This window comes from Hemitrygon akajei, chromosome 2, assembly GCF_048418815.1.
Source record: "Hemitrygon akajei chromosome 2, sHemAka1.3, whole genome shotgun sequence".
Classification (NCBI taxonomy): domain Eukaryota; kingdom Metazoa; phylum Chordata; class Chondrichthyes; order Myliobatiformes; family Dasyatidae; genus Hemitrygon; species Hemitrygon akajei.
This window is the reverse complement of record NC_133125.1, coordinates 14,217,641-14,244,840: the sequence shown is the minus strand read 5'-3', so window position 1 is coordinate 14,244,840 and position 27,200 is coordinate 14,217,641. Positions and strand designations below refer to the sequence as shown.

General features: G+C 41.1%; 2 protein-coding genes and 1 long non-coding RNA gene across 8 annotated transcripts in view; 2 read left to right on the top strand and 1 right to left on the bottom strand.

Moving 5' to 3' along the window:
• ccdc125 (coiled-coil domain containing 125) overlaps positions 1-8,239 on the top strand; it is a 44,718-nt gene extending 36,479 nt beyond the window's left edge. For both annotated transcript variants that reach the window (XM_073067436.1, XM_073067427.1), the window contains exons 11-12: positions 1,628-1,764; positions 5,202-8,239. In XM_073067436.1, coding sequence (XP_072923537.1) covers positions 1,628-1,764; positions 5,202-5,453 — 389 coding nt within the window. In that variant the 3' untranslated portion in view covers positions 5,454-8,239. The remainder of the gene's footprint in view (positions 1-1,627; positions 1,765-5,201) is intronic.
• LOC140739288 (uncharacterized) overlaps positions 1-18,292 on the bottom strand; it is a 40,462-nt gene extending 22,170 nt beyond the window's left edge. Inside the window, exon 1 of the long non-coding RNA XR_012101594.1 lies at positions 18,168-18,292. This is a non-coding gene — a long non-coding RNA (uncharacterized lncRNA). The remainder of the gene's footprint in view (positions 1-18,167) is intronic.
• zfyve16 (zinc finger, FYVE domain containing 16) overlaps positions 18,282-27,200 on the top strand; it is an 81,818-nt gene continuing 72,899 nt past the window's right edge. For 2 of the 5 annotated variants that reach the window (XM_073067415.1, XM_073067383.1), the window contains exons 1-3: positions 18,344-18,472; positions 19,153-19,347; positions 24,371-24,478. In XM_073067415.1, coding sequence (XP_072923516.1) covers positions 24,409-24,478 — 70 coding nt within the window. In that variant the 5' untranslated portion in view covers positions 18,344-18,472; positions 19,153-19,347; positions 24,371-24,408. Of the gene's footprint in view, positions 18,473-19,152; positions 19,348-24,370; positions 24,479-27,200 lie in introns of all 5 variants that reach the window. The other 3 variants (XM_073067407.1, XM_073067399.1, XM_073067392.1) reach the window with 3 other exon arrangements.

Below are 27,200 nucleotides of genomic sequence, written 5' to 3'. Positions count from 1 at the left end.
CAGGTAGGCCTGTGCCTGGGTTTTGCCAAACGCAGGCTGAAGTTCAACAGGTCACCTCCCTCAGAACAAAGGTCTTCCACTAACTACCCACTGCCTCTGCACCCAGTTAGAACGTCACTAAAATTAAATGTTTCAGAATACCTTTGACTTACTGCAAAATTAAGAATAAGAAGTTTTACACACTTAATATAAAGTACAGCACAGTACAGACCCTTCAGCCCACAATGTTGTGCCATCCCTTTAACCTATTCCAAGATCAATCTAACCCTTCCCTCCTACATAGACATCCATTTTTCTTTCATCTATGTGCCTATTTATGAGTTTCTTAAATCTCCCTAATGTATCTGATTCAACCACTAGCACTGGCAGTGTGCTCCACACACCCAGCACTCTCTGTGTAAAAAAGATCTACCTCTGCCATCTCCCACCCATACTTTCCTGCAATCGCTTTAAAATTATACCCCTGTATTGGCCATTTCTGCCTTGGGAAAATGTCTCTAGCTAGCCACTCGATCTATGCCTCTTGTTATCTTAGCTTTATCAAGTCACCTCTCCTTCACTCCAAAGAGAAAAGCCCTAGCTTGCTCACCTATCCTCATAAGACATGATCTATAATCCAGGAAGCATCCTGGTAAAGCTCCTCTGAGCCCTCTCTAAAGCTGGACATCCTTCCTAAAACGAGGTGACCAGAACTGAACACAATACTTGGTGCCATTCACCAGAGAAGGTGAGGCACGGCATCCAAGCTGAAATCAGTGCTGTCCTCTGGTGTTTGCTTGGCAGAAGACAAGCTGTACTGCATTCAACTGCCAACTGCTACAACATTCATAAACTCAGGGTCTTGGACTTCTTTTTGTGGGACTGTATTTTACAGATATCTTAAGTGTTTGCTATCTTATATGTGCCTTGTGCTATGTGTGACTGTTGGTACTGTGGTTTGCACCTTGGCCCCAGTGTAACTCTGTTTTGTTTGCCTGTTCACAGGTATTCATGCATGGTTGAATGACAATTAAACTTGAATGTGATTTCGTGAATCAGTTCATTTGACTATTTAATTTACTAAATCAATCTATTGTCTCTCAGTAGATGATTTGTCTATTCATTTCATTGGGCCCACTTTTCACTGGCTATGAAAGCCATCAGTAGCCGGCCAGCAGTGCTGAGAGTGACACTTTGTGGTTACACTTCATCAGTGGGACTGGAAAGGTGAAGCTTGACTTTTGCTTCCCAATCTCAGGCAGCACAAAACCTGTCCAGATACACTCGTTATACAGTGGAACAACTTGTATTTTAGTCTGCCCTGGGGACTTGTGTCTAAATGTATCGGTCGCCTTCAGTCACAAATCAATTCAAACTTTCATATAGCGTAACACACAAATTACTGGAAGAACTCAGCAGGTCCCACAGCATCTGTGGAGAGGAATAAAGAGTTGATGAATGAAGAGTCTCGGCCCAAAACATCGACTGTTTATTCCTCTATCATGCAGCCTGTCCTGCTGAGTTTCTCCAGCATTTTGTGTATGTTCCTCTGGATTTCCAGCAGCTACAGAATCACTTGTGTTTTTTTTTACTTTTGACCAATGTTATCCTCCAATGCATTGATCTTGTGTCTTCCACGCCATTCCAGATCCTGCTGACAGAACGGAAGTGAACCTTACAACACTTGGGCAAAGGTTGAAGGGACTGTTCAATTCCTCAGCTGACTACAAGAAACTGGAATTCTTGGATGACCCCCAGGAGGTGCTAAGGGTGCTTATTGAGTTGGTCAGTATGCTTCCAATATTACCCCTCATAATTAACTGGGGCTGGGGAGAACAGATTCTATAGAATATTACATCAGATGTTCAAGTGTTAAGGAAGAATTATTACATTTTATTTTCTACTAATTCAATAGTTAGGGAATACTAGGAGTCAGATACTGTACTGTGCAAAATTCTTAGGCACATATCTTATATAGCTAGAGCGCATAAGACCTTCACGCAGTACTGTAGTAATTTTATGTGTTGCACTGTACTGCTGCCACAACAATAAAAAAGAAATTTCATGACATATATGAGTGAGGATAAACCTGATTCTGATATGGGTCTGTATTGTGGGCTGAGAGTGGGAAGGGGGCAGGGAGAGGGGAATCATGGTTGAGAAAAGGGGGAGGGAAAAGGGAGGGAGCAAGAAGCACTAGAGAGACATTCTGTAATGATCAATAAACCAATTGTTTGGAATCAAATGACCTTGCCTGGTGTCTCAGAACTGTGTGTCTGTACCCACATCACCCCCTGCCCCTGGCAGTCCTTCTCTGCCACCTGTCCCACACCCCTCTTGCAGCGCTCCACTGTTGCCATCCCCAACATCCTTTGCTCCCACCTGATTTATAAACTCGCTCCCCACTCCACAATGACAAATACAGTACTGTGCACCTGAGATATATGCCTAAGACTTTTGCACAGTGCTGTATATATTATTAAAAAGTGTTGCAAATGCTACAAGAGGGACTAAAAAGTCTAATGTGCTGATTTTCTCCCTCAGTACCCTCTCCTAATAATTGAATAGCTGGTAACATTTCAGTTGTGATCCCTCATTGTTTCATAATTAGTCAATGAATTATGCTAAAATTCATAATTTGCTAAAATGAGCCAGAACAGCATTATTTATAAGACATTACAATTAAGAAATTTTCTCAATAATTTTAAAACTGTAAATAGCTTTTGATAATTTGGAGTACAACAGACTTTCTGTGGTAGCTGCTTTGCTAAGAAGTAGAAATATGTCTACATGGCAATTTTTTAATATTGATAAGTGGTTTATATTGATATTACTCAATAACATGATCTCACACTTCTGAAATCAATAATAATAATAAATAATAAATTTGACAGAAAATTGGCAAATGAAATTAAATAAGTAAATCTGAACAATGTACAAGAATGTTGTTTTATGTCACAATTTATATAAAAAAACTTGAGCACATAATGTTCACATTTACAGCATACTGAACAGAACTACTAGACGTACAACCTCGTCACACCAGCAGAATGCAAAATAGAACAAGTTAGGAGCAAAGATGTAGCCAGATTTCATTTCCAACAAGTGAGAAAGTACATGGATATGTCCAGTTTCAATGATGTCTCATGGAAAATAACTAGAGAAACCTGAGTTTATAGATTGGCAACAAAACATCAGCCTAATATATTCCAAAGGCAGTGGGTCCACAGTTTGATATAAATGTGGTCTTGACTGAGCTGTGCTCACATTTGTATTTTATAGTTCCCTATATCTTAAATACATACATTCAATGCTTTCACTCTTTAACAACTCTGGGTCAATCGCATCTCCTCAAACTATTTCCTCAGTGGTCCATTAACACTTCCACAACACTCACTTATCACTGCCCACCCTTCCAATTGTCCTACCACCAACCACATTAGGGGAATTTACAGTAACCTACAAACTTGCTGCTGCATGGTATTGTAGTAGTTAGCACAATTGCTGTACAGCACCAGAGGTCACAATCGGGGTTCACTTCCCTGTAAGGAGTAGTACATTTTCACCGTGACTGTATTAGTTTCTTCCAGGTGTTCTGGTTTCCTCCCACAGTCCAAAGACATAAGCTTAGGGTTAGGGTTAACCAGTTGCGAGCATGCTGTATTGGCACCGGAAGCATGCCCAGCATATCTCAGACTGTTTTGGTCATTGACACAAAATGACACATTTCAATGTATGTTTAAATGTACTTGTGACAAATAAAGCTAATCTTTATCTTTAAACCAGCATGTCTGAGGCATGGGGGAAATGGAAAAGAGGAGAAAATGAGAATTGGGGGCAGTCAATTTGGGTCATTCGGACTGAATCTGAATGATCTGCCTTATTTATACCAATCCAATGCAGTGTTATATATTATAACATAGAACGGTACAGCACTGGAACAAGACTATTCAGCCCAGAATGTTGCGCTAAACCAATTAAATTAATAATCAAATAACCATCTAAACTAATCTCTTCTGTCTACACAATGTCCATATCTTTCCATTTCCCTCATGTTCATGTGCCTATCTAAATGTCTCTTAAAAAATCCTCTACCCCCATACCAGGCAGTGTGCCCAACACGTCCACCATTCTCTATGGGGGAGGGGGGAAGAATAAAGATAACTTGCCCCACACATCTCCTTTGAACTTACCCCCACTCACCTTAAATCCATGTCCCCTGATATTAGACAATTCAACCCTGGGAGAAAGATCAAGTCACATCAAGTCGCTTTTTATTGTCATTTCGACCATAAACTGTGAGCACAGTACACAGTGAAAATGAAACAACGTTCCTCCAGGACCATGGTGCTACATGAAACAACACTGAACTACACTAGACTATGTGAGACAACTCAAGGCCGCACTAGACCACGTAAAATAACATAAAAACTGCACTAGACTACAGACCTACGCAGGACTACATAAAGTGCACAAAACAGTGCAGGGCAGTACAATAATTAATTAATAAACAAGACAATAGGCACAGTAGAGGACAAATTTCTATATAATAATAAATGATGTAGAGGTCAGTCTAGACTCTGGGTATTGAGGAATCTGATGGCTTAGGGGGAAGAAACTGTTGCACGGTCTGATTGTGACAGCCTGAATGCTTCGGTACCTTTTGCCAGAGAGGAGGGAGAAAGATAATGTCTGTTTACACTATCTATGCCTCTCATAATCTTATAAACCTCTATCAGATCTCCCCTCAGCCTCCACCGCTCCAAAGAAAACAACCCAAGTTTGTCCAGTCTCTCCCTACAGCTCATGCCCTCTAAACAGCATGTTCTAGACAGCATCCTGGTAGACCTCTTCTGCCTTGACATCCTTCCTATAATTGTTTTTAACAGACTTGAATTTATTTATTTTTAATTTATTTAGAGATACAGCACAGTAAAGGGCCCTTCCACGCCACACAATAGCACCCACGTAACCAATTAATCTGCTAACCTGTACGTCTTTGGAATGTGGGAGGAAACCTATGCTGTCACAGAGAAACCATGCAAACATCCTTACAGACAGCAGCAGAAATTGAACCCTGGTTACTGGTGCTGTAATAGTGTTACACTAACCGCTATGCTACCATGCTGCGCCTTATGAAAAATTATTCACTACATATTCTGTTTTTAAATTCCTCTATAAATGATTAAATAAAATTCTGTTTCTCTGATTTATGTTGGCAGTTAAATGATAAGGAGGAGGCTCTGGCGCATCAGAGGAAAGTTAGCTACATGATGGCACGAATAATTGAAGAAAAAGGTCGAAATAACTCGAAGAATACTCCGACTATTGACAGTTCTAATGTTCTTCAATGTCAGAAAGGATCTCAAGAATTCAAAAATATCTCTTGTCCATCAGTTGATCAAAGCTTAAGGGAGAACAGAACTGTTTTGAGGACATATTCCTTTCCTCCAAGTTACTTTACAGAAAGATAAACAAAACAGATAATTTTTAAAATAGACTTTCTATGGCAAAATATTTAATGCAATTGAATGAAGTAGGCCAGAAATTGCAGACTTGTAATGAATTTTATCTATTTTTTTAAAAATCGACTCTTTAAAAGCACTGGTTTTAACTTTGTAACTAAACAGTCTTTCACTGCCATTTTGCTGGAATCTTGTTAATCTATTTTTAAAAAAGAGTTCAGCATTTAATATGCTATTCAATGGATTAGTGATTAGCACTTTATTGTATTATGAGAATTAAATACCATTTACCATACAATCTAGTATAAACAATGAATACAAACCTAGGAAAATCGTTATCTAACTAATGCTGTGGCCAGTAAGACAGACTGAGCATTGTTTTCGGGTCTGGTCACTGAGATGTGATGGGAAGAATACAGGTGACAGACACATGGATGGTCCCACTTTGACGATCTCAGTTACGTGAAAAGACCAGTGAAATTTGGGTTCTGAATGAATGTACCTTCAAAACTAATTTTGTACAGAAATGTGAAATTGTTCAAGCTCTGTAACATTGAATGTAGTTAACGAGTAAAAAAGCAAACTTAATATTTTGCAATTGATTATTTTTGAAATTTGGCTTCATTATTTTGTTTTCATTTTAAAAAAGTAATTTTGCACATACCATACAACCGTAAGACATAGGCCATTCAGCCTATCAAGTCTGTTCCGCCATTCTATTAGGGCTGATTTATTATCCCTCTCAACCCCATTCTCCTGCCTTCTCCCCATAACCTTTGACGCCCTGACTAATCAAGAATCTATCAACCTCCGCTTTCAATATACCTAATGACTTGGCCTCCACAGCTGTCTGTGGCAATGAATTCCAGAGATTCACCATCCTCTGGTTAAAGAAATTCCTCCCCATCTCTGTTCTAAATGTATGTCTCTCTATTCTGATGCTGTGTCCTATGGTCCTAGACTTCCCCTCAATAGGACACATCTCTCCACATCCACTCTATCTCAGCCTTTCAATATTCGATAGGTTTCAATGAGATTCCCTTCATTCTTCTAAACTCCAGTGAGTATGGACCAGAGCCTCTTCATATGTTAACCCTTTCATTCCCAGATTCTTGTGAACCTCCTCTAGACCCTTTCCAAAGCCAGCACACTCTTCTTAAATAAGGGACCCAAAACTGCTCACTCCAATTGCCATCTGACCAATCGCTTATAAAGCACCAGCATATTTTCATATTTCATATATGAAAATAATCTCATATTCTGCTTTCATATTCTAGTCTTCTCGAAATGAATGCTAACATTGCACTTGCCTTCCTTAACTGACTCAACCTGCAAGTTAACCTTTAGGGAAACCTGCAGAAGGACTGTCAAGTCCCTTTGCACCTCTGATTTTTGAATTTTCTCCATTTAGAAAATAGTCTGTGCCTTTATTCCTTCTACCAAAGTACATGACCATACACTTCCCAACACTATTCCATCTGCCATTTTTTTGCTCATTCTCTTAATTTTTCTAAGTCCTTCCACAGACTTCCTGCTTCATGAGCACTACTGCCCTTCCACCTATTTTTTTATCTTCTGCAATCTTGGCCAAAAGCCATCAATTTGTCATCCAAATTGTTGACATATAACATGAAAAGAATTGGTCCCGACACTGTCTCATGCAGAACACCACTAGTCACCGGCAGCTAACCAGAAAAGCCCACCTCTAATCCCACTTTTGCTTCCTGCCAGTTAGCCATTTTACTGTTCATGCTAGTATCTTTTCTGTAACACCATGGTCTCTTAACGTGTTAAGCAAGCCTCATGTGTGGCACCTTGTCAAAGGCTTTCTGAAAATCCATGTAAACAACATCCATTGACTCTACTCTGTCTATCCTGCGAGTTATTGTCTCAAATAATTCCAGCTGACATGTCAGGCAAGATTTCCTCTTTGGGAAACCATGCTTACTTTGGCCTTTTTTATTGTGTGCTTCTAAATACCCCTAAACCTCATCCTTAATAATGGACATCTTCCCAACTACTGAAGTCAGGCTAACTGGACTATAATTTCCTTTCTTCTGCCTCCCATCCTTCTTAAAGAGTGGAGTGTTATTTGCAAATTTCCAGTCCTCTGGAACCATTCCAGAATCTAGTGAATCTTGAAAAATCATTACTTAAGTATTGACAATCTCTTCGGCTACCTCTTTCAGAACCCTGAGGTGTATCCATCTGGTTCAGGTGACTTATCTAGCTTAAGACCTTCCAGCTTCCCAAGTTATTTTAATAATAGCAGCTACACTCACTTCTGCCTCCTGACACTCTTGAATTTCTGGCATACTGCTAGTGTCTTCTACAGTGAAGATTGATACAAAATACTGATTAAGTTCAGATGCCATTTCTTTGTCCCTCATTACTACCTCTCCAGCGGTCCAATATACAATCTTGTCCCTCTTTTACTCTTTAAATATCTGAAAAAATCTTTTTGTATCCTTTTTATATTATTGGCTAGCTTATCTTTATATTTCATCTTTTTCTCTGCTACTATCTTTCACAATGAAGTCTGGTGCAAAATATTTATTTTGTTTACCATTTCTTTTCCTCCCCCATTATTACTTCTCCAGTGTCATTTTCCAGGGACCCGATATCCGCTCTCAACTATCTTTTACTCTTCATACTGTATCTCTGAAAAAAGTTTGGCATTGTCTTCTTTATTATGACTAGCTTACCTTCACATTTCGTGTTTTCTCTCCTTATAGCTTTTACCTTTATACCAAGGACACACAAATAGTAATGGAATAAATGACCTGTTAATCTGCTCTACTTCCAACAAGTTATGGTCTGATTTTTTTTTTTGTTCATGATATTATAGTTGTTTTGTAAATGCTATTTCAGCAATAAATTTCCAGTTGCAGATGTTTATTGAACGATCATGTGGCAGAAGAGAGGGAGAAACTTATTGCCAAATCATCATCAGTGGTGGAAAAGAACTGGGTAAGCAAGTGGATTTAAAGGCTGACAATTCCCTTGAATTTTACATCCTGGAATCATTTTCAGAGATAGTGATGCATTGGTTATGAGCTTCCATGATTTCCTAGATTCTGTAGAGTTCTCAGCATATTGAAGAAATATAAACTTATTGCCCCCTCCTTCACTTCTCAGATCAATAATCAGATCTGATCATTTGAATGTGAAGAACATAGATTCTGCAAAGTAGAGATGTGCAAAGCAAGAGGGCATAAATTTGTCTGATGGAATATACGTGCAGAAACAAGAATGTGGTCAGGAGAAAGTAAAAGCAAAGTATTGGGGATGAGAGGTTCTGCAGATGCTGGAAATCTTGAGCAACACATACTGCACAAAATGCTGAAGGAACTCAGCAGGACAGGCAGCATCTATGAAGGGGAATAGACAGTCGATGTTTCAGGCAGAGCCCCTTCAACAGAACTGGGAAAGAAGGGGACAGAAGCCATAATCAAACAGAATATTGTCTAAATGGTGTGAGATTACAGTCTGTGTGTCATGATATTATAAACACTGAAATTGGCATACAGGTACGGAAAGTAATTAGAAAGGCAAATAGAATGTTGGCCTTTCTTGAAAGGAAAATCGAACCACGGAGGGTAGTTTCAGAATAAGAGGTTACCCATTGAAGGCACAGATGAGATGGAATTTGTTCTCAGGTTTATCAACCTCTGGAATTCTTTACCCCAGAGTGCTGTGAAGACTGGGCAATATTTTTGGTTTATAGGTGAACTTACAGTTAAGGGGATTGAAATTTGGATCAGTCATGGTATTAAACAGCAGAAAAAGAATCGAAGAGGTAACTGGACTAATTTTGTTCTACCCTTACTTTTTAATACAAGTTAACATTTGTTTAGCAGTGTTTTTTTTTTGTAGATCAAGCTTCTCAAAACTTGATAAACCTGAAGAATTTACCCAAATGAAAAACAGGAAAATAAATATATAGCTAGGATTGTCAGGGCATTGTGCTTTGGCTCATAATAGGGTCACCTATTGTCAAACTGGTCAAAGGGTAGAGGCCAGTTGTCTACTTGTCCTTCGAGTTCACGGGTTCAGCTCAGGGCTAACAATCCTGACTGGTAAAACAAAATTGCTACAGAAACAGCAACGAAGAATCCTTCCATATCTGAGTGGCCAAGGTCAGACAGATGGACAGCAGGCATAATGGGCAGAGTATTAAGTAAGCAGTTGGGATATGCACATGTCTATAATGTGTATGAGCTCTTTTACCCACAGCAGAGTCCCACAAACTGCAATGTGGAAATAACAATGTTTTTATGCTATTGAAGGACAAATATTGGCAGCGGCAATTCAGCAACACTTGTGCTTCCACTTGCAAGTTTTACTTATGATTTTCTGAGAGTTGATATGAAGTTCCCTTGGTTGTATATTTCTCCTAAATCCAGCTACCTATTTTATTATTTGCTTTTAACCATTTTATTAAAGTAAGTTTGGTCACATTAGTTGTTCCATGTCCCTGTGCTATTTTAAATCCTTTGCCTTACTTCTGTAGAGCTCAGATGAGCTCAATGACAGTATCATTCCTCGCATTCAGCAAGTGGTGTTGGATTCGCTTAAGTGAATGTTCTGCCAGTGGTAAAAGTCTGGCACTCAACATCAGTTCCATAAAAGCTAAAATAATCAGAGCCGTGGAGAAGCATCCTTATTCCGTCTGGGCAACCTCCAACCTGATGATGTGAATATCAGGCTCCTCATCTAAAAAAAGATGTGCTGGTATTGGACAGGGTCCAGCAGAGGATTACAAGAATGATTCAGGGAATGAAAGGGTTATCATACGAGGAGCATTTGATGGCTCTGGGTCTGGACTTGCAGGAATTTAGAAGGATGAGGGGGGGTCTCATTGAACCATTTCAAATGTTAAAAGACAGAGTAGATGTAGAAAGTATGTTTCCCATGGTGGGGGAGTCTAGGACAGTGGGGTATCCATTTAAAACAGAGATCCAGAGTAATGTCTTTAGCCAGAAGGTGGTGAATTTGTGGAATTTATTACCATAGGCAGCTGTGGAGGCCAAGTTGCTGGGTGTATTAAGGCAGAGATTGATGGGTTCTTGATTGGGCATGGCATCAAAGGTTATGGGAAGAAGGCTAGGGAATGGGGTTGAGGAGGGGAAAAAAGCTCAGTCATGATTGGAGGGGCAGACTCGATGGGCCAAATGGCTTAATTCTGCTCCTATGCCTTATGGTAAACAAATTCTCTTCCCCCCCCCCCCCCATCCCCATTCTGACCTTTTACCTCACCTACTTATCACTTCACCTGGGTCCCTTCTTCCTTCTCTTTATCAATACTTCTCTCCTATCAGAATCCTTCCTCTCCAGTCCTTTGCCTTTCCCACTCACCTGGCTTCACCTTTCACTTTCCAGCTAGCCTCCTTCCCTTACCCCCACCTTTTTATTCTGGCATCTTCCCCCTTCCTTCTCAGTCCTAGAGAAAGTTCTTGGCCCAAAACATCGACACTCTATTCATTTCCATAGACGCTGTCTGACCTGCTGAGTTCCTCCAGCATTTTTTGTGTGTTGCTCTGGATTTCCAGCATCTGCAGACTTTCTCATGTTTATGACTTTACTTGTTGAATCCCATTGCCTGAGGTGCCTCACCTGTTATCCAGCATCACTGGTGCCCCACAGGACTGAAGCCAACCACCAGAAGATATCTTGGTGAGGATGCACGAGACAGAACCAAACATCAGTCTTGTGCTGCAGTCATGCTAGGATCTGCTAGGGACAGCATTGCTCAGGGCATGGGCAAGTGACTGAAGAAAATTAGTTTGAAACTTTACATTTTGCATGGCTAATCCAAAATATTAGGAAGGCCTTGTCCTGTCCTGTCTTGTCCATACTGCACCAACTGCCGCCACTGGGCTATAAACGTGCAGGAGCAATGTGTGGTTAAGTGCCTTGCTCAAGGACACACACACTGTCTTGTCTGAGGCTCAAACTAATGGCCTTCAGACCGCCAGCCCAAAGCCTTAACCACTTGGCCACGTGTTTATGCATTGAAAATTTTTTAAAGTCGACTCCCACAAATTTGCAGTTCTTTGTGTCACTCACAAGAAGAAAAGAGACGTGCATTCGAAAAGTTACTTTCACTTTTCATTAGGTGTCACATTAAGTTTCGGTTAATCAACTATTGAAATGTACGTGAAAGCTAGTTTGCCCACAATAAGCTCTTATCGGCATCAATGTTATATGTTTGTGGAGTAATGCCGGCTGATACAATTTAGTTCCAGGTGGACCAAAGCTTCCAATTCCAATTTTTGTTTTTGACTCTCTGACAGTTGGTTTCTTCTTTTTCCTATGCCAAATTTATGATTTACTTCCTCCTGTTCTCCTCTCTTCTATTATTTCATTTCTCTTCCCTTCCTATTATAAAGAACTTTCTTTTTATTTTTGCTCTTATTACTGGATTTGGTTTATTACTGTTGCATGTACCAAGACACAGTGAAAAACTTGTCTTGCACACTATTCATACAGATCAGATCATCACACAGTGCATTGAGGTCGATGAAGGAACAACAAAAACAATGCAGAATGAAGTGAGAAAGCACCATACAGGTAAACGATAAAGTGTAAAATCATGAAAAGGTAGAAGCCGACGCCAAGAGTCCATCTTATCGTACAAGAGTTCCTAACGATGGGATAGAAGCTGTCCTTGAGCCTGGTGGTACGTGCTTTCAGTCTCTAGAGATGCAAGGCCATAACAAGGTAGCATGTGAGACCAAGAGTCTATCTTAAGACACCAGGGATTTGAACTATAGTTTCCTAAAAGTGGGATAGAAATGTCCTTGAGCCTGGTGGTGTGCCCAGCTTTTGTATCTTCTATGGGAAAGGGAAGAATAATTCCCATGGTGCTTTGATAAAAAATGGAGGAGTCAGTGGGGACATGTTGAATTTCTTTAGCCTCCAGAGAAAGTAGAGGCTTTCCTAAATTTTATTACTGGTACTCACACATCGTCATTAATTTGAAAAAAATATAATTGTTTCTTTGTTCACATGCTGTGTCTGAACTGTTTTTAGATTTTTAGTGTTTACAGTATTTTCCTTTTGTGCTCCCACTGTGCAATGGCTGATACAACTTGTGCCTGAGAGGGATACAATGCAATAGATGTTGAAGTTTTTTTGTAGGATGCTATTTGGAGACCAGCAATAATCTGATTAGTGAATTAATTATCAATTTCCTCATAGTTGCAGCAGGGAAGAAATGGAGTCACAGAAAAGTACAGCACAGAAACAGGCTCTTCAGCCCATCTAGTCCATGCTGTGAACCATTTAAACTGCCTACTCCCATAGACCCACACTGGGACCACAGCCCTCCATACCCTTGCCATCTATGTACTTATCCAAACTTCTCTTAAACGTTGAAATTGAACTTATGTACACCACTTGCACTGGCAGCTCATTCCACACTCTCAAGACCCTCTGAGTGAAGAAGTTTCCCCATGTGTTCCCCTTAAACTTTTCACCTTTAACCCTTAACCTATGACCTCTAGTTGTAATCCCCCCCACCTCAGTGCAAAATGCCCGCTTGCATTTACCCTATCTATACAGAACAGACTTAGGCAAATGGCCTAATTTTGCTCCTATATCTTATGCTCTTATACCCCTCTTAATTTTGAATAGCTCTATAAAATCTCCCCTCAATCTTCTACATTCCAAGGAATAAAATCCTAACCTAGTCAAACTTTCCATACAACTCAGGTCCTCCAGACATGGCAACATTCTTGTAAATTTTCTCTGTACTCTTTCAACTTTATTTACATTATTTACCATGTCATCCTTGCACTGGCAGTTGTGTGAGCATGGGCAATGCTGTCTCTTGTGTAGGAGTCTTTAAAATAAATTACCCTCCATACTTTTGCTGAAGGCATTGACCCCTGCTCAGGGCAGTTCTGTAGTTAACTTTGCAAGGTAGTTAGCTTCATATTATGTCTGGACATATGTTCTTTATAAAAAAAAGTCAAATTTTGAAGGCATTACTAAATAAATAGGGTGGAGATTACAGATTAAAGATTAGCTTTATTTGTCACATGTCTATCGAAACAGGGAAACATACAGTGAAATGTGTTGTTTGCATCAACAACCAAAATAGTCCAAGAATGTACGGAGGACAGCCCTCAAGTATCGTCTTTTAAGAGCCTCTTAGATAGGTACATAGAGCTTAGAAAAATAGTGGGCTGTGTAGGTCTTTGGAATGTGGGAGGAAGCCCATGTTGTCACTGGGAGAATGAGAAAATCTTTGCAGACAGCGGTGGGTAATTGTTGGAAAGGATTGTATGATGAGGTTACAACCAAACTAGTCATAGAGCCAGAGAATAACACAGCATGGAAACTCGCCCTTCAGTCCAGCTATTCCTTGCTGGGTAAGGCATCCTCCCTGCCAGTCCCAGTTGCTTGCATTAGGCCCATTACTAACCAAGACCCTCCACTCTATGTACATATCCAAATGCCTCTTAAATGGCAGACAAGGCTTGTGGGGTACTGTGGCTTAATCCCACTGATAAATAAGGCAGATTATTTATAACGACTGCGTTTATTAACAGTGGTCAGTTGAGAATGATAAAAAGGGAGGACTGCGTTTATTAACGGTGGTCAGTTGAGAATGATAAAAAGGGAGGAGTGTGTAATTTCTGTTTGAAATTAGAGAGGTGTGAGCAAGCAAACTGCTCAATTCAAGGGCAACAAATGCAGTGTTTTTTCAGCAACACCCACAGTCTATGAACAAATAAAATAAAATTAGCAAGTGACTAAAGTGTTCAGTTAATAATCAGGTGATATTTAGATAGATAGATAGATAGATAGATACTTTATTCATCCCCATGGGGAAATTCAACTTTTTTCCAATGTCCCATACACTTGTTGTAGCAAAACTAATTACATACAATACTTAACTCAGTAAAAAAATATGATATGCATCTAAATCACCATCTCAAAAAGCATTAATAATAGCTTTAAAAAGTTCTTAAGTCCTGGCGGTAGAATTGTAAAGCCTAATGGCATTGGGGAGTATTGACCTCTTCATCCTGTCTGAGGAGCATTGCATCGATAGTAACCTGTCGCTGAAACTGCTTCTCTGTCTCTGGATGGTGCTATGTAGAGGATGTTCAGAGTTATCCATAATTGACCGTAGCCTACTCAGCGCCCTTCGCTCAGCTACCAATGTTAAACTCTCCAGTACTTTGCCCACGACAGAGCCCGCCTTCCTTACCAGCTTATTAAGACGTGAGGCGTCCCTCTTCTTAATGCTTCCTCCCCAACACGCCACCACAAAAAAGAGGGCGCTCTCCACAACTGACCTATAGAACATCTTCAGCATCTCACTACAGACATTGAATGACGCCAACCTTCTAAGGAAGTACAGTCGACTCTGTGCCTTCCTGCACAAGGCATCTGTGTTGGCAGTCCAGTCTAGCTTCTCGTCTAACTGTACTCCCAGATACTTGTAGGTCTTAACCTGCTCCACACATTCTCCATTAATGATCACTGGCTCCATATGAGGCCTAGATCTCCTAAAGTCCACCACCATCTCCTTGGTCTTGGTGATATTGAGACGCAGGTAGTTTGAGTTGCACCATATCACAAAGTCCTATATCAGTTTCCTATACTCCTCCTCCTGTCCATTCCTGACACACCCCACTATGGCCGTGTCATCAGCGAACTTCTGCACATGGCAGGACTCCGAGTTATATTGGAAGTCTGATGTGTACAGGGTGAACAGGACTGGAGAGAGTACGGTTCCCTGCGGCGCTCCTGTGCTGCTGACCACCGTGTCAGACCTACAGTCTCCCAACCGCACATACTGAGGTCTATCTGTCAAGTAGTCCACTATCCAATCCACCATGTGAGAGTCTACTCCCATCTCCGTTAGTTTGTGCCTTAAGATCTTGGGCTGGATGGTGTTAAAGGCACTAGAGAAGTCAAGGAATGTAATCCTCACAGCACAACTGACCCCCTCTAGGTGAGAGAGTGATTTGTGCAGCAAATACGTGATAGCATCCTCCACTCCCACCTTCTCCTTATACGCAAACTGAAGAGGATCCTGGGCGTGCCTGGTTTGTGGCCTCAGATTCTGTATTATCAGCCGCTCCATGGTCTTCATGGTCATCATATTTGACCAACTGACACACACAAAATGCTGGAGGAACTCAGCAGGTCAAGCAGCATCTGTGGAAATGAATAATCAGTCAATGTTTTGGGACAAGACCCTTCTTTGGGACTGGAAAGCAGGGCCAGAATAAAAAGGTGAGAGGAGGAGAAGGAGGATAGCTAAAAGGTGATAGGTGAAGCCAGGTGAGGGGGATAGGTAAAGGGTTGGAGAACATAGATAACATAGCTAGAACAGATAACAGGCCCTTCGGCCCACAATGTTGTGCCGACCATGTAACCTACTCTAGATACTGCCTGTAATTTCCCAGTGTACAGCCCACTATTTTTCCAAGCTCCATGTACCTATCTAAGAGGCTCTTAAAAGACCCTAATGTATCTGCTTCCACCACCGCTGCCGGCAGTGTATTCCACGCACCCAACACTCTCTGTGTGAAAAACCTACTCCTGATATCCCCTCCATACCTATTTCTAAGCACCTTAAAACTATGCCCCCTCATGCTAGCCATTTCAGCCCTGGGAAAAGCCTCTGGCTACCCACAGGATTAATGCCCCTAGAAGGAATTTGATAGGAGAGGAGAATGGACCATAGGAGAAAAGGAACGAGGAGGGGCACCAGCAAGAGGAGATAAGCAGGTGAGAAGAGATCAGAGGCCAGAGTGGGGACTAGAGGAAGAGGAGAGGAGGAGGGATTTTTTTTTTACAGGATATAGAAATCATATTCATGCTATCAGGTTGGAATATATCCCAATATAAGGTGCTGTTCCTCCACCTTGAGGGTGGCCTCAGCATGGCACAAGAGGAGGCCATAGACTTGGAATGGGAATTAAAATGTTTGGCCACCGGAAGTTCCACTTTTGACGGATAGAGCAGAGGTGCTCCACGAAGTGGCCCCCCAATCTACCAAGGGTCTCACCAATGTGGAGGAGGCAGCATTGGGAGCACCAGATACAAAAGACAACCCTGGCAGATTCGCAGGTGAAATATTGACTGTTTTTGAGACCTTGAATGGAATGTGCAGGGATAAATGCCGGGAGGGAGATTAATGGGGAGGGATGAATAGTCAAAGGAATCACGGAGAGACCGATCCCTACGGAAAGCGGGGGGAGGGGTAAAGATATGTTTGGTGGTAGCATCACTTTGGAGATGGAGATTTATGGAGGGAAATGGACAGTCGACATTTCAGACCCTTCAGCAAGACAGATGATGACCCTTTATCTCTTCAGCCTCCAGTATATGTTAACAATATTTCTCTTCTCACAGATGCTGCATGACCCGCTGACTTCCTCCAGTACATTAAGACAGATGACTCAGTAGTCGCACAAACAACTTGTGCCAATGACTTGGAGACACGCCCTGGGATCTCGCCGTCGTTTACACGGAGGATTAAGTAGGGCACTGGAATCTGGAGAAACGCACAGTGCTGCAGGAGGTCAGGGCGTCGAGCAGGGTTTGTGTGGGGAGCGTCGACAGTTGTTCCCCCACCAGTCGCTGCTTGACCCGCTGAGACTTTCAGCACTCTGCGATTGTGGAAGACTGTCTGGATTTAACCTTACAGCCGACAGACTGGCAATGCAAAGCTGCCTCCAGACCGGGTTGCTGTTCTGCTTGACTGCTTATTAAATCAAAATAAGCTTTATATATAATAAAGTGTTTACAAGAATAAACCATGCAATGCCTTTTCATTATTATATCCATAGTCTGTGCATTAAGTTGCATCCAGTCTGTTTGGAGCCCGTTTAAACCGGGCGGGTTAAATCAGGGTCAAGGGTAGTTTCTACCCCGCAGATATAAGTCTCTTGAATAGTCCCCTAATACGGTAAACTGTACTCTGAATCTCACATCCACCTCGTCATGATCTTGCAGCTCAATGTTTACCTGCACTACACTTTCTCTATAACAGTTACACTTTGTTCTGCTTTGTTATTGTTTTACCTTAGTGCACTGTGTGATGATCCGATCTGTCTGAACCGTATGCAAGATAAACTTGGCACTGTACCTTGGTGAATATTACAATGATAAACCAATGCCAATTCGGTTATTGGCTGATCTTAATATTATTTAACCTTTTCTATTTGCACCGTCTGTCGCAAAACAACCATTTTCAGGACATATTCCAGTGATATTAAACTTGATTTCAACTCTGATTTTGATTCTGCCTTCATTTGCACATTGGCTGTTTGTCCGTCTTGGTTTATGAATAGTTTTCCATTGCATTTCCTTATTCTCCTGTAAATGACTGCAAGAGAATGAATCTCAAGATTTGGTGACATATGTGTACTTTGATAATAAATTGACGTTATTCCAGCTCAATGACTGTGCACTGATTTGATCTATATAAACAGTATGCATGACAGGTTTTGCACTGTACCTCGGCACGTGTGACAATAATAAACAGTATCCAATTCTGTTATTGTTTCGGTCTACCTTAATGCACTATAAAGTATCTATGTGAACAGTAAGCAAGAGAAGCTTTGCACTGTACCTATCATACGTGGGACAATAATACACCAATTGCAATTCTTTTACTGTTTCACCTTGCTCTACCTCAGTGCATTGATGTGATCTGTAGGGACAGTATGCAAAACAAGCTCTTTACTGTACCTCGGTACACGTGACCATAATTAATCAAACTATGGCAGTGTCGGGGAGAAGCGAACATGTTCCCAGCCAGGCCCGGTCTCCATAGTTACCGCCCCTCCCTCCCTCGGGGGTCAGCTGGGAGCGCGCATGCGCATGGTCCGGCCAGGGACTCGGTGAGTGTGGGCGGTAGGGCTGCGACGACTTCCGTTCGGTGACCGGCTTCGAACCGGGGCCTCGGCGGGGGTACTTATCAGTTTCTGGTTACCGATCCTCTCCGCGCCCAGTGAGCAGCGGCTACAGTCAAATCAGCAGGTCTGTGGCCTTAGGTACGCAAGTCTGTGCCAGGCCCCGGGTCATAGGCGTCTCCACAGGCCGAGCTGCGACGTCAGGTCGGAGTCTACGGTTGTTTTCTCCCGGTCGCTCCCGCAGAAGTCATAGTGGAGCCCCGGTAATCTGCTCCCTTCCTCTGTCGGCACAGTCCCGCCCCCCTTGGCAATACCCGCGTCCGTCACTCAGATAAGTGTCTCCCATCCTCATCCCATCAATCCTTCCCTTCCCACCCCCGTCGATGGGGCACTCCAAAATATTCTGCTGCCAATGGTACACTTTTGAAATATCGCAAATGGAGCAGGTTCTTACAAACAGGAGCGTTAATATGATTACTGACTGGTCAATTTCTTTAGAATATTAGGGATAACCGCCTCTTTCCCATTCTTATTTGGAAAACTTTTACATCTCCCTAAGAGAGCAGTAAGAATATGGAAAAACGCGCTTGCTAAGACTTAGCATCTCCGAAAATTAAAAGAAAATCTCCTACTGGAGAGATAGTTGAGAGTTTTGTACTCATATTTTTGGAAGCTGATATTGTTCCTCATCCACTAGATGATGTACAGAGTTTGCCATGGACACTTTGATAAAGCATTACACAATTGTTTTCAGTATTAAATGACATCTAAAATATAGCCAGTTCCCCTGATGAATCCGTGCCACCTTCTTGTATCCTCAGGAATTCTGAAATTTTTCATGCAGATAATTAATACAGTTTTTGAAGACTTGGCAACAGTCTCCTTTCAATTCTACTATTTCAACACTTTGGTCAAGACCTTGTTAGCTATTTATTTGAGATTTCCAGTGATAATGCAAATGTGTCACAAGGCAGATGTTGAAACTTGGGGCTGAGAGACTTCACTTGGGAGACCAGGTATGAGAATGTTCTTTGATATCTTATCGCGTGTACTTTGTAACATGCAGTGAAGTGAATTGTTTGTGTTAACAATCAAAATATCTAAGGATGTGTCGGGAGTAGCCCGCAAGCGTGTTGCCACACAGTTTATGACAACAACAGTGAGCGACAGAACAACATAGAATACCACAAAACAACAATAAGACAACCATCTTTCCTCAATCTCACCCACACGCATAGACAGTCCTCCAACTCCAAGACAGGCCTCTGGACCTCCAGGCTTTGGTCATTGGGTTATGAGTTCTGGAAAATGAATTGACCTTAAGGCTTTGATCTTTGGTATCTATATGTAAAGTTAGATATATGCTTTACTTCGATGGGCAAGCAGCTACAGAGGGTAGGAAGTGGCTGGTTAGGCCATGGGACTTTGGCACACTTTGAAAGAATTATCCAATCCATCTTGCTTTTGGTTTCTTTCTTTTTCAATATTTTTATTAATTTCTTACATAAAAGAATGCAGGGTACAGTAAGATGAATATATGATATATATAATATATATATAGATTACAATATATTGAAATCACAGTTGAGGTAATTATCCCATATCCATATAGATTAAATTTAAACATAAAATTGAAAAGAAATAATTATACAAAAATTCTAAACCCATGACCAGAAACAAAAAACAGCTGTTTGGTTAAAAAAAAAGAAAAAATCCTTAACATATAGTAAAACATATTATTAGCCAATATCTGTGCTTAATAGCAAATCAAAAATTTTGAAAGTATTTCAGAAAAGGTCCCCACAATGTTAAAAAATCTTGTCTAGGTTCAGAAATTGAACAGCGACTCTTTTCTAAATTTAAGCAAGACATAACATTATGTAACCTATGAGTAGGCGGAGTGGCATCCTTCCACTTAAGCAACAATGCCCTCCTGGCTATAAGAGAAATAAAGGCCAAAATATGCAAATCGTGTCTCCAAAATAGTATCATTTCCTCCAACAATACCAAATAAGGCAATCAAAGGATTAGGTTTAAAATTTACTTTAAAAAGTACCAAAGAAGTTTGAAATACTTCCAATATTTTTCAAGACTCGGACGAGTTAGAAACATATGGATTAGTGAAGCTTCTCCATTATTACATCGATCACAATAGGGAGATATATCCGAATAAAAACGAGACAACTTTAGACATATGGGCTCTATGAACCACTTGAAATTGTAGAAGGGAATGACGGGCGCATATGATGAGGTATTAACCAATTTAAAAATTTCATTCCAAGTGTCCTCAGAAATTGAAATCTGTAAATCTTGTTCCCAAAGATTTTTAATTTTATCTAAAGGAATATTTCTCATTCCCAACAACATACCATAAATATTAGATATAGATGCATTTTAGAAGTGTTTCAAATTAAAAATTATATCAAGTAAATTTTTATCTGGACTTTTAGGAAATGTATGTACGAGAATGCAAAAAGTCTCTAATCTGTAAATATCAAAAAAAGTGAGTTCTCGGTAGACTATACTTAACTGACAGTTGTTCAAATGAAGAGAGACTATCACCCAACAAACAAATCATGGAAACATTTAATACCCATTCTATTCCACTCTTTAAAAACTACATCAGATATAGAAGGTTTAAAAAAAAGAACAAATGGAAAGTGAAAAATTCAATAAACCGCTTTTGGTTTCTGAAATTTTTCCAGAATGTAATCTCCAGAATTGGGCAAAATTACCCAGCTGAGAGTTAAACCATAAATTTATGGAGATGTAGCAAATTTGGATATTGAAGCCACTCAAACATGAGATTTTACAGATGCTGGAATCCAGAGCAACACTACACAAAATGCTGGAGGAACTCAGCAGGTCAGGCAGCATCTATGGAGAGGATTAAGCAGTTGACCTTTCATCCTGATTAAGTGTCTTGACCTGAAACATACTGGATGGAGCCAGTAATTATTTTCTGATTGTGAGAAATGTCTTGATGATTTGCAGAATTTGTTGTTGTGCAGTTCACTCTGTAGTAACTATCTTCAAGTCTTCACCCTGTAGACATTGTTTAGTCACAAGCTTGAATCTGTTAATTAGTAGTCTGAATTGCAATTTCACCCCTTGAGATAAAACTAAGAAGTGGAAACTCACCAAGCAAAAGAATATTGAAGTCAAATTCTATAAACCCTCCTTTCCGTGGTACTCTCTTTGTTTAAATACCTGGGCTAAGTATACCTGCAGTACTTGGTGGAATTATTATTGATTGGCCAGAATCTTGATTATTAGTAGGGATTAAGAGCACAAAACCTATAACTGCTTTATGGTTTGTTCTGTTGGCAAGTGTGGGGGAAAACAATCACAACTTAGCTTCTCTGAAAGCATTTCAAATCCATTGATGTGTTTGTGAAATGTAGCTATTGATGTTAAACTGTTAACTTGCACACGTGAAGATCTCACAAACTGCATAGTCGTATGATTGAACTCTTTCCATTGTTGGTTGAAGGATAAGTATTGGGCAGGATATCATAACTGTCTAGGTTTGAAACATCATCATAAGCCATTGAGAAAATAGAAAACACTTGACTTGAATCTAGTGTGGCACATGGCCAAGTGGTTAAGGCGTTGGACTAGCAATCTGAAGATCGTGAGTTCGAGCCCCAGCCGAGGCAGCGTGTGTCTTTGAGTAAGGCACTTAACCACATATTGCTCCAGTCCACACAGCTAAAAATGGGTACTGGGGGTTAACCTCGCAATAGATCCTATCCGGGGGGGTGGGGGGGGGGGGAGCCTTGTACTCTCAGTTGCTTCACACCATGTTGCTTCACACGTTGTTTAGCACCGGCCTGATGAGCCTATAAGGCTTGGGACAGACTTTAACATAGAACAGTACAGCACAGTACAGGCCCTTCGGCCCACAATGTTGTGTCGACCCTCAAACCCTGCCTCCCATATAACCCCCTACCTTAAATTCCTCCATATACCTGTCTAGTAGTCTCTTAAACTTCACTAGTGTATCTGCCTCCGCCACTGACTCAGGCAGTGCATTCCACGCACGAACCACTGAGTGAAAAACCTTCCTCTAATATCCCCCTTGAACTTCCCTCCCCTTACCTTAAAGTCATGTCCTCTTGTACTGAGCAGTGGTGCCCTGGGGAAGAGGTGCTGGCTGTCCACTCTGTCTATTCCTCTTAATATCTTGTACACCTTTATCATATCTCCTCTCATCCTCCTCCTCTCCAAAGAGTAAAGCCCTAGCTCCCTTAATCTCTGATCATAATCCATACTCTCTAACCCAGGCAGCATCCTGGTAAATCTCCTCTGTTCCCTTTCCAATGCTTCCACATCCTTCCTATACTGAGGCAACCAGAACTGGACACAGTACTCCAAATGTGGCCTAACTAAAGTTTTATAGAGCTGCATCATTACACCGCATCTCTTAAACTCTATCCCTCGACTTATGAAAGCTAACACCCCATAAGCTTTCTTAACTATCCTATCTACCTGTGAGGCAACTTTCAGGGATCTGTGGACATGTACCCCCTGATCCCTCTGCTCCTCCACACTACCAAATATCCTGCCATTTACTTTATACTCTGCCTTGGAGTTTGTCCTTCCTAAGTGTACCACCTCACACTTCTCCGGGTTGAACTCCATCTGCCACTTCTCAGCCCACTCCTGCATCCTATCATCTTTAACTTTATCTTGATGATAAGAGGCATAGTGGACAGCCACTGACCTTTCCTGGGATGGACCTTGCTAATACGAGGGGTTTTAAGGTGATTGGAGGAAAGTATAGTGGGGATGTCAGAATTAAGTTTTTTTTACACAAGTAGTGAATGGATTGAATGCCCTGCCAGGGGTGCAGGTAGACACTATTGACTGTGAAAGATTAAACAAAGATAGGAAAAGTACAATTGTTTGTGTGTTATTAGTTTAGGCAGATTGTGTTGCTCTACTACATTTTATGAGTAATTAATACAGAAAACTAGGGATCGCAAACTTTTTCTTACAGCTGTGTATTTAAGGTAGAGGTTGATAGATCCTTGATTGGTCAGGGCACAAAGGGATACCATAAGATATAGGAGCAGAATTAGGCCATTTGGCCCATAAAGTCTGCTATGCCATTTAACCATGGCTGATCCAATTTTCCTCTCAACCCTAATCTTCTGCCTTCTCCCCGTCTCCCTTGTGCCCTGACCAATCAAGAGTCTTATCAACCTCTGCCTTAAGTATGCCTCTGTTCTAAGTAGACATCCTTCTATTCTGAGGCTGTGCCCTCTGGTCTTATACTTACCCCATCAGAGAAAACAACCTCTCCACATCCACTCTATCTAGGGCTTTCGATATTCATTAGGTTTCCATACGAGCCCCCCCCCCCATTCTTCTAAGCTCCAGCAAGTACAGGCCCGGACCCATCAAATGCTCCTCATACGTCATTCTTGGAATTATTCTTGACTTCCTCTGTTCGTCATTTTTCTCATTTTGATACTCTGTTCACTCCTTGTCTCACCTTTGAGAAAAGAATGTTGTCCATGCCCTCAGCTGTTCAGCATTAGATTGTTTAGATTAATTACTGGTTTTGCACATTATTTGTTACTTAATTTTCAGTTGCAGTTTTACTTAACTGTTTTTTAAATTCCAGCTTTTTGCTTTTTAAGTTTCTTCAATACTGTCCTTTAGCATTCACACTAATTAATGTTGTCTGCTGCTATATTTGTTCAAAAAATTAGTCAATTATTGACTGTTCTCGCGAGCATCTTTCGTCATCAGTTGTGGTCCCCTAATGGTTTGCTTGTAGGTATTTTGGTAGAAATGATGGTGCTATGAAATGGTCTAATTTCTTTAAAGGATTTGAGTTGCTTCCTGCATACATACTAGTTATTAAGGAAAATATCAGTAAATTGTACATGTCCATATTATTTGAACGTAACCATATAGAGAATGGTGTAAGTACAATGAGGATAAAATATTTGGTAACTATTTGACCTGAATCATCACTGAATAAATTGATATAATTATATACAGAGTCTACTTTCTTAATTTTCCCAGGTCCAGAAGGCTTGTTGCTTTGTTTAGAAGTACTCAAAATGGACAGCTACTTTAAATCAGCTGTTTGTGACCTGGACAAGCTACTGGATGAATTTGAGCAAAATCCAGGTCAGTTGAAGCTATTTTGTTCACGAGTGGAATTTTTCCTTTTATTCATTTCAATTCTAGACGATGCTTGCTTGTTGCTTAATATACCATTATGTATACTGTGTCTGTGTGTGTATATATATGTATGAATATATATACACACACACATATACATACATACAGTGGCATGCAAAAGTTTGGGTACCCTTGGTCAAAATTTCTGTTACTGTGAATAGTTAAGTGAGTAGAAGGTGAACTGATCTCCAGAAGTCAAAGTTAAAGATGAAACATTCTTTTTAACATTTTAAGCAGATTAGTGTATTATTTTTGTTTTGTGCAATTTTAGAGTGAAAAAACGGAAAGGAGCACCATGCAAAGGTTTGGGCGTCCCAAGAGATTTGAACTCTCAGATAACTTTTACCAAGTTCTTAGACCTTAATTAACTTGTTAGGGCTATGGCTTGTTCACAGTCGTTGTTAGCAAAGGCCAAGTGATGCAAATTTCAAAGCTTTATAAATACCCTGACTCCTCAAACCTTGTCCCACCAATCAGTAGCCATGGGCTCCTCTAAGCAGCTGCCTAGCACTCTGAAAATTAAGATAAATGATGCCCACAAAGCAGGAGAAGGCTATAAGAAGATAGCATTTTTAGGTAGCTGTTTCCTCAGTTCGTAATGTAGTTAAGAAATGGCAGTTAACAGGAATGATGGAGGTCAAGTTGAGGTCTGGAAGACCAAGAAAACTTTCCGAGAGAGCTGCTCGTAGGATTGCTAGAAAGGCAAATCAAAACCCCCGTTTGACTGCAAGAGACCTTCAGGAAGATTTAGCAGACTCTGGAGTGGTGGTGTACTGTTCTACTGTGCAGTGACATCTGCACAAATATGACCTTCATGGAAGAGTCATCAGAAGAAAAACTTTCCTGCATCCTCACCACAAAATTCAGCATCAGAAGTTTGCAAAGGAGCATCTAAACAAGCCTGATGCATTTTGGAAACAAGTCCTGTGGACTGATGAAGTTAAAATAGAACTTTTTGGCCGCAATGAGCAAAGATATGTTTGGAGAAAAAAGGGTGCAGAATTTCATGAGAAGAACACCTCTCCAACTGTTAAGCATAGACAATAGACAGTAGGTGCAGGAGTAAGCCATTCAGCCCTTCTAGCCAGCACCGCCATTCACTGTGATCATGGCTGATCATACACAATCAGTACCCCGTTCCTGCCCTCTCCCCATATCCCTTGACCCCGCTATCTATAAGAGCTCTATCTAACTCTCTCTCGAATGCATCCAGAGACTTGGCCTCCACTGCCTTCTGGGGCAGAGCAATCCACATATCCACCACTCTCTGGGTGAAAACGTTTTTCCGCATTTCTGTTCTAAATGGCCTACCCCGTATTCTTAAACTGTGGCCTCTAGTTCTGGACTCACCCATCAGTGGGAGCATGCTTCCTCCCTCCAGTGTGTCCAATCCCTTAATAATCTTATATGTTTCAATCAGATCCCCTCTCATCTTTCTAAATTCCAGTGTATACAAGCCCAGTCGCTCCAATCTTTCAACATATGACAGTCCCGCCATTCCAGGAATTAACCTTGTGAACCTACACTGCACTCCCTCAATAGCAAGAATGTCCTTCCTCAAATTTGGAGACTAAAACTGCACACAATACTCCAGGTGGGGTCTCACCAGGGCCCTGTACAGCTGCAGAAGGACCTCTTTACTCCTATACTCAATTCCTCTTGTTATAAAAGCCAGCATGCCATTAGCTTTCTTCACTGCCTGCTGTACCTGCATGTTTGCTTTCATTGACTGATGTACAAGAACACCTAGATCTGGTTGTACTTCCCCTTTTCCTAACTTGACTCCATTTACATAGTTATCTGCCTCCTTGTTCTTGCCACCAAAGTGGATAACCTCACATTTATCCACATTAAACTGCATCTGCCATACATTTGCCCACTCACCCAACCTGTCCAAGTCACCCTGCATTCTTATAACATCCTCCTGACATTTCACACTGCCACCCAGCTTTGTGTTATCAGCAAATTTGCTAATGTTACTTTTAATCCCTTCATCTAAATCATTAATGTATATTGTAAACATCTGCGGTCCCAGCACCAAACCTTGCGGTACCCCACTGGTCACAGCCTGCCATTCTGAAAGGGACCCATTAATCACTACTCTTTGTTTCCTGTCAGCCAGCCAATTTTCAATCCATGTCAGTACTCTGCCCCCAATACCATGTGCCCTAATTTTGCCCACTAATCTCCTATGTGGGACTTTTATCAAAAGCTTTCTGGAAGTCCAGGTACACTACATCCACTGGCTCTCCCTTGTCCATAGGGGTGGATCAGTCATGCTTTGGGCTTGTGTTGCAGCCAGTGGCACGGGGAACATTTCACTGGTAGAGGGAAGAATGAATTCAATTAAACACCAGCAAATTCTGGAAGCAAACATCACACTGCCTGTAAAAAGAGCTGAAGGTGAAAAGAGGATGGCTTTTACAACAGGATAATGACCCTAAACACACCTCAAAATCCACAATGGACTACCTCAAGAGGCACAAGCTGAAGGTTTTGCCATGGCCCACACAGTCCCCCAACCTGAACATCATCAAAAATCTTTGGATAGACCTCAAGAGAGCAGTGCATGCAAGACGGCCCAAGAATCTCACAGAACTAGAAGCCTTTTGCAAGGAAGAATGGGCGAAAATCCCCCAAACAAGAATTGAAAGACTCTTAGCTAGCT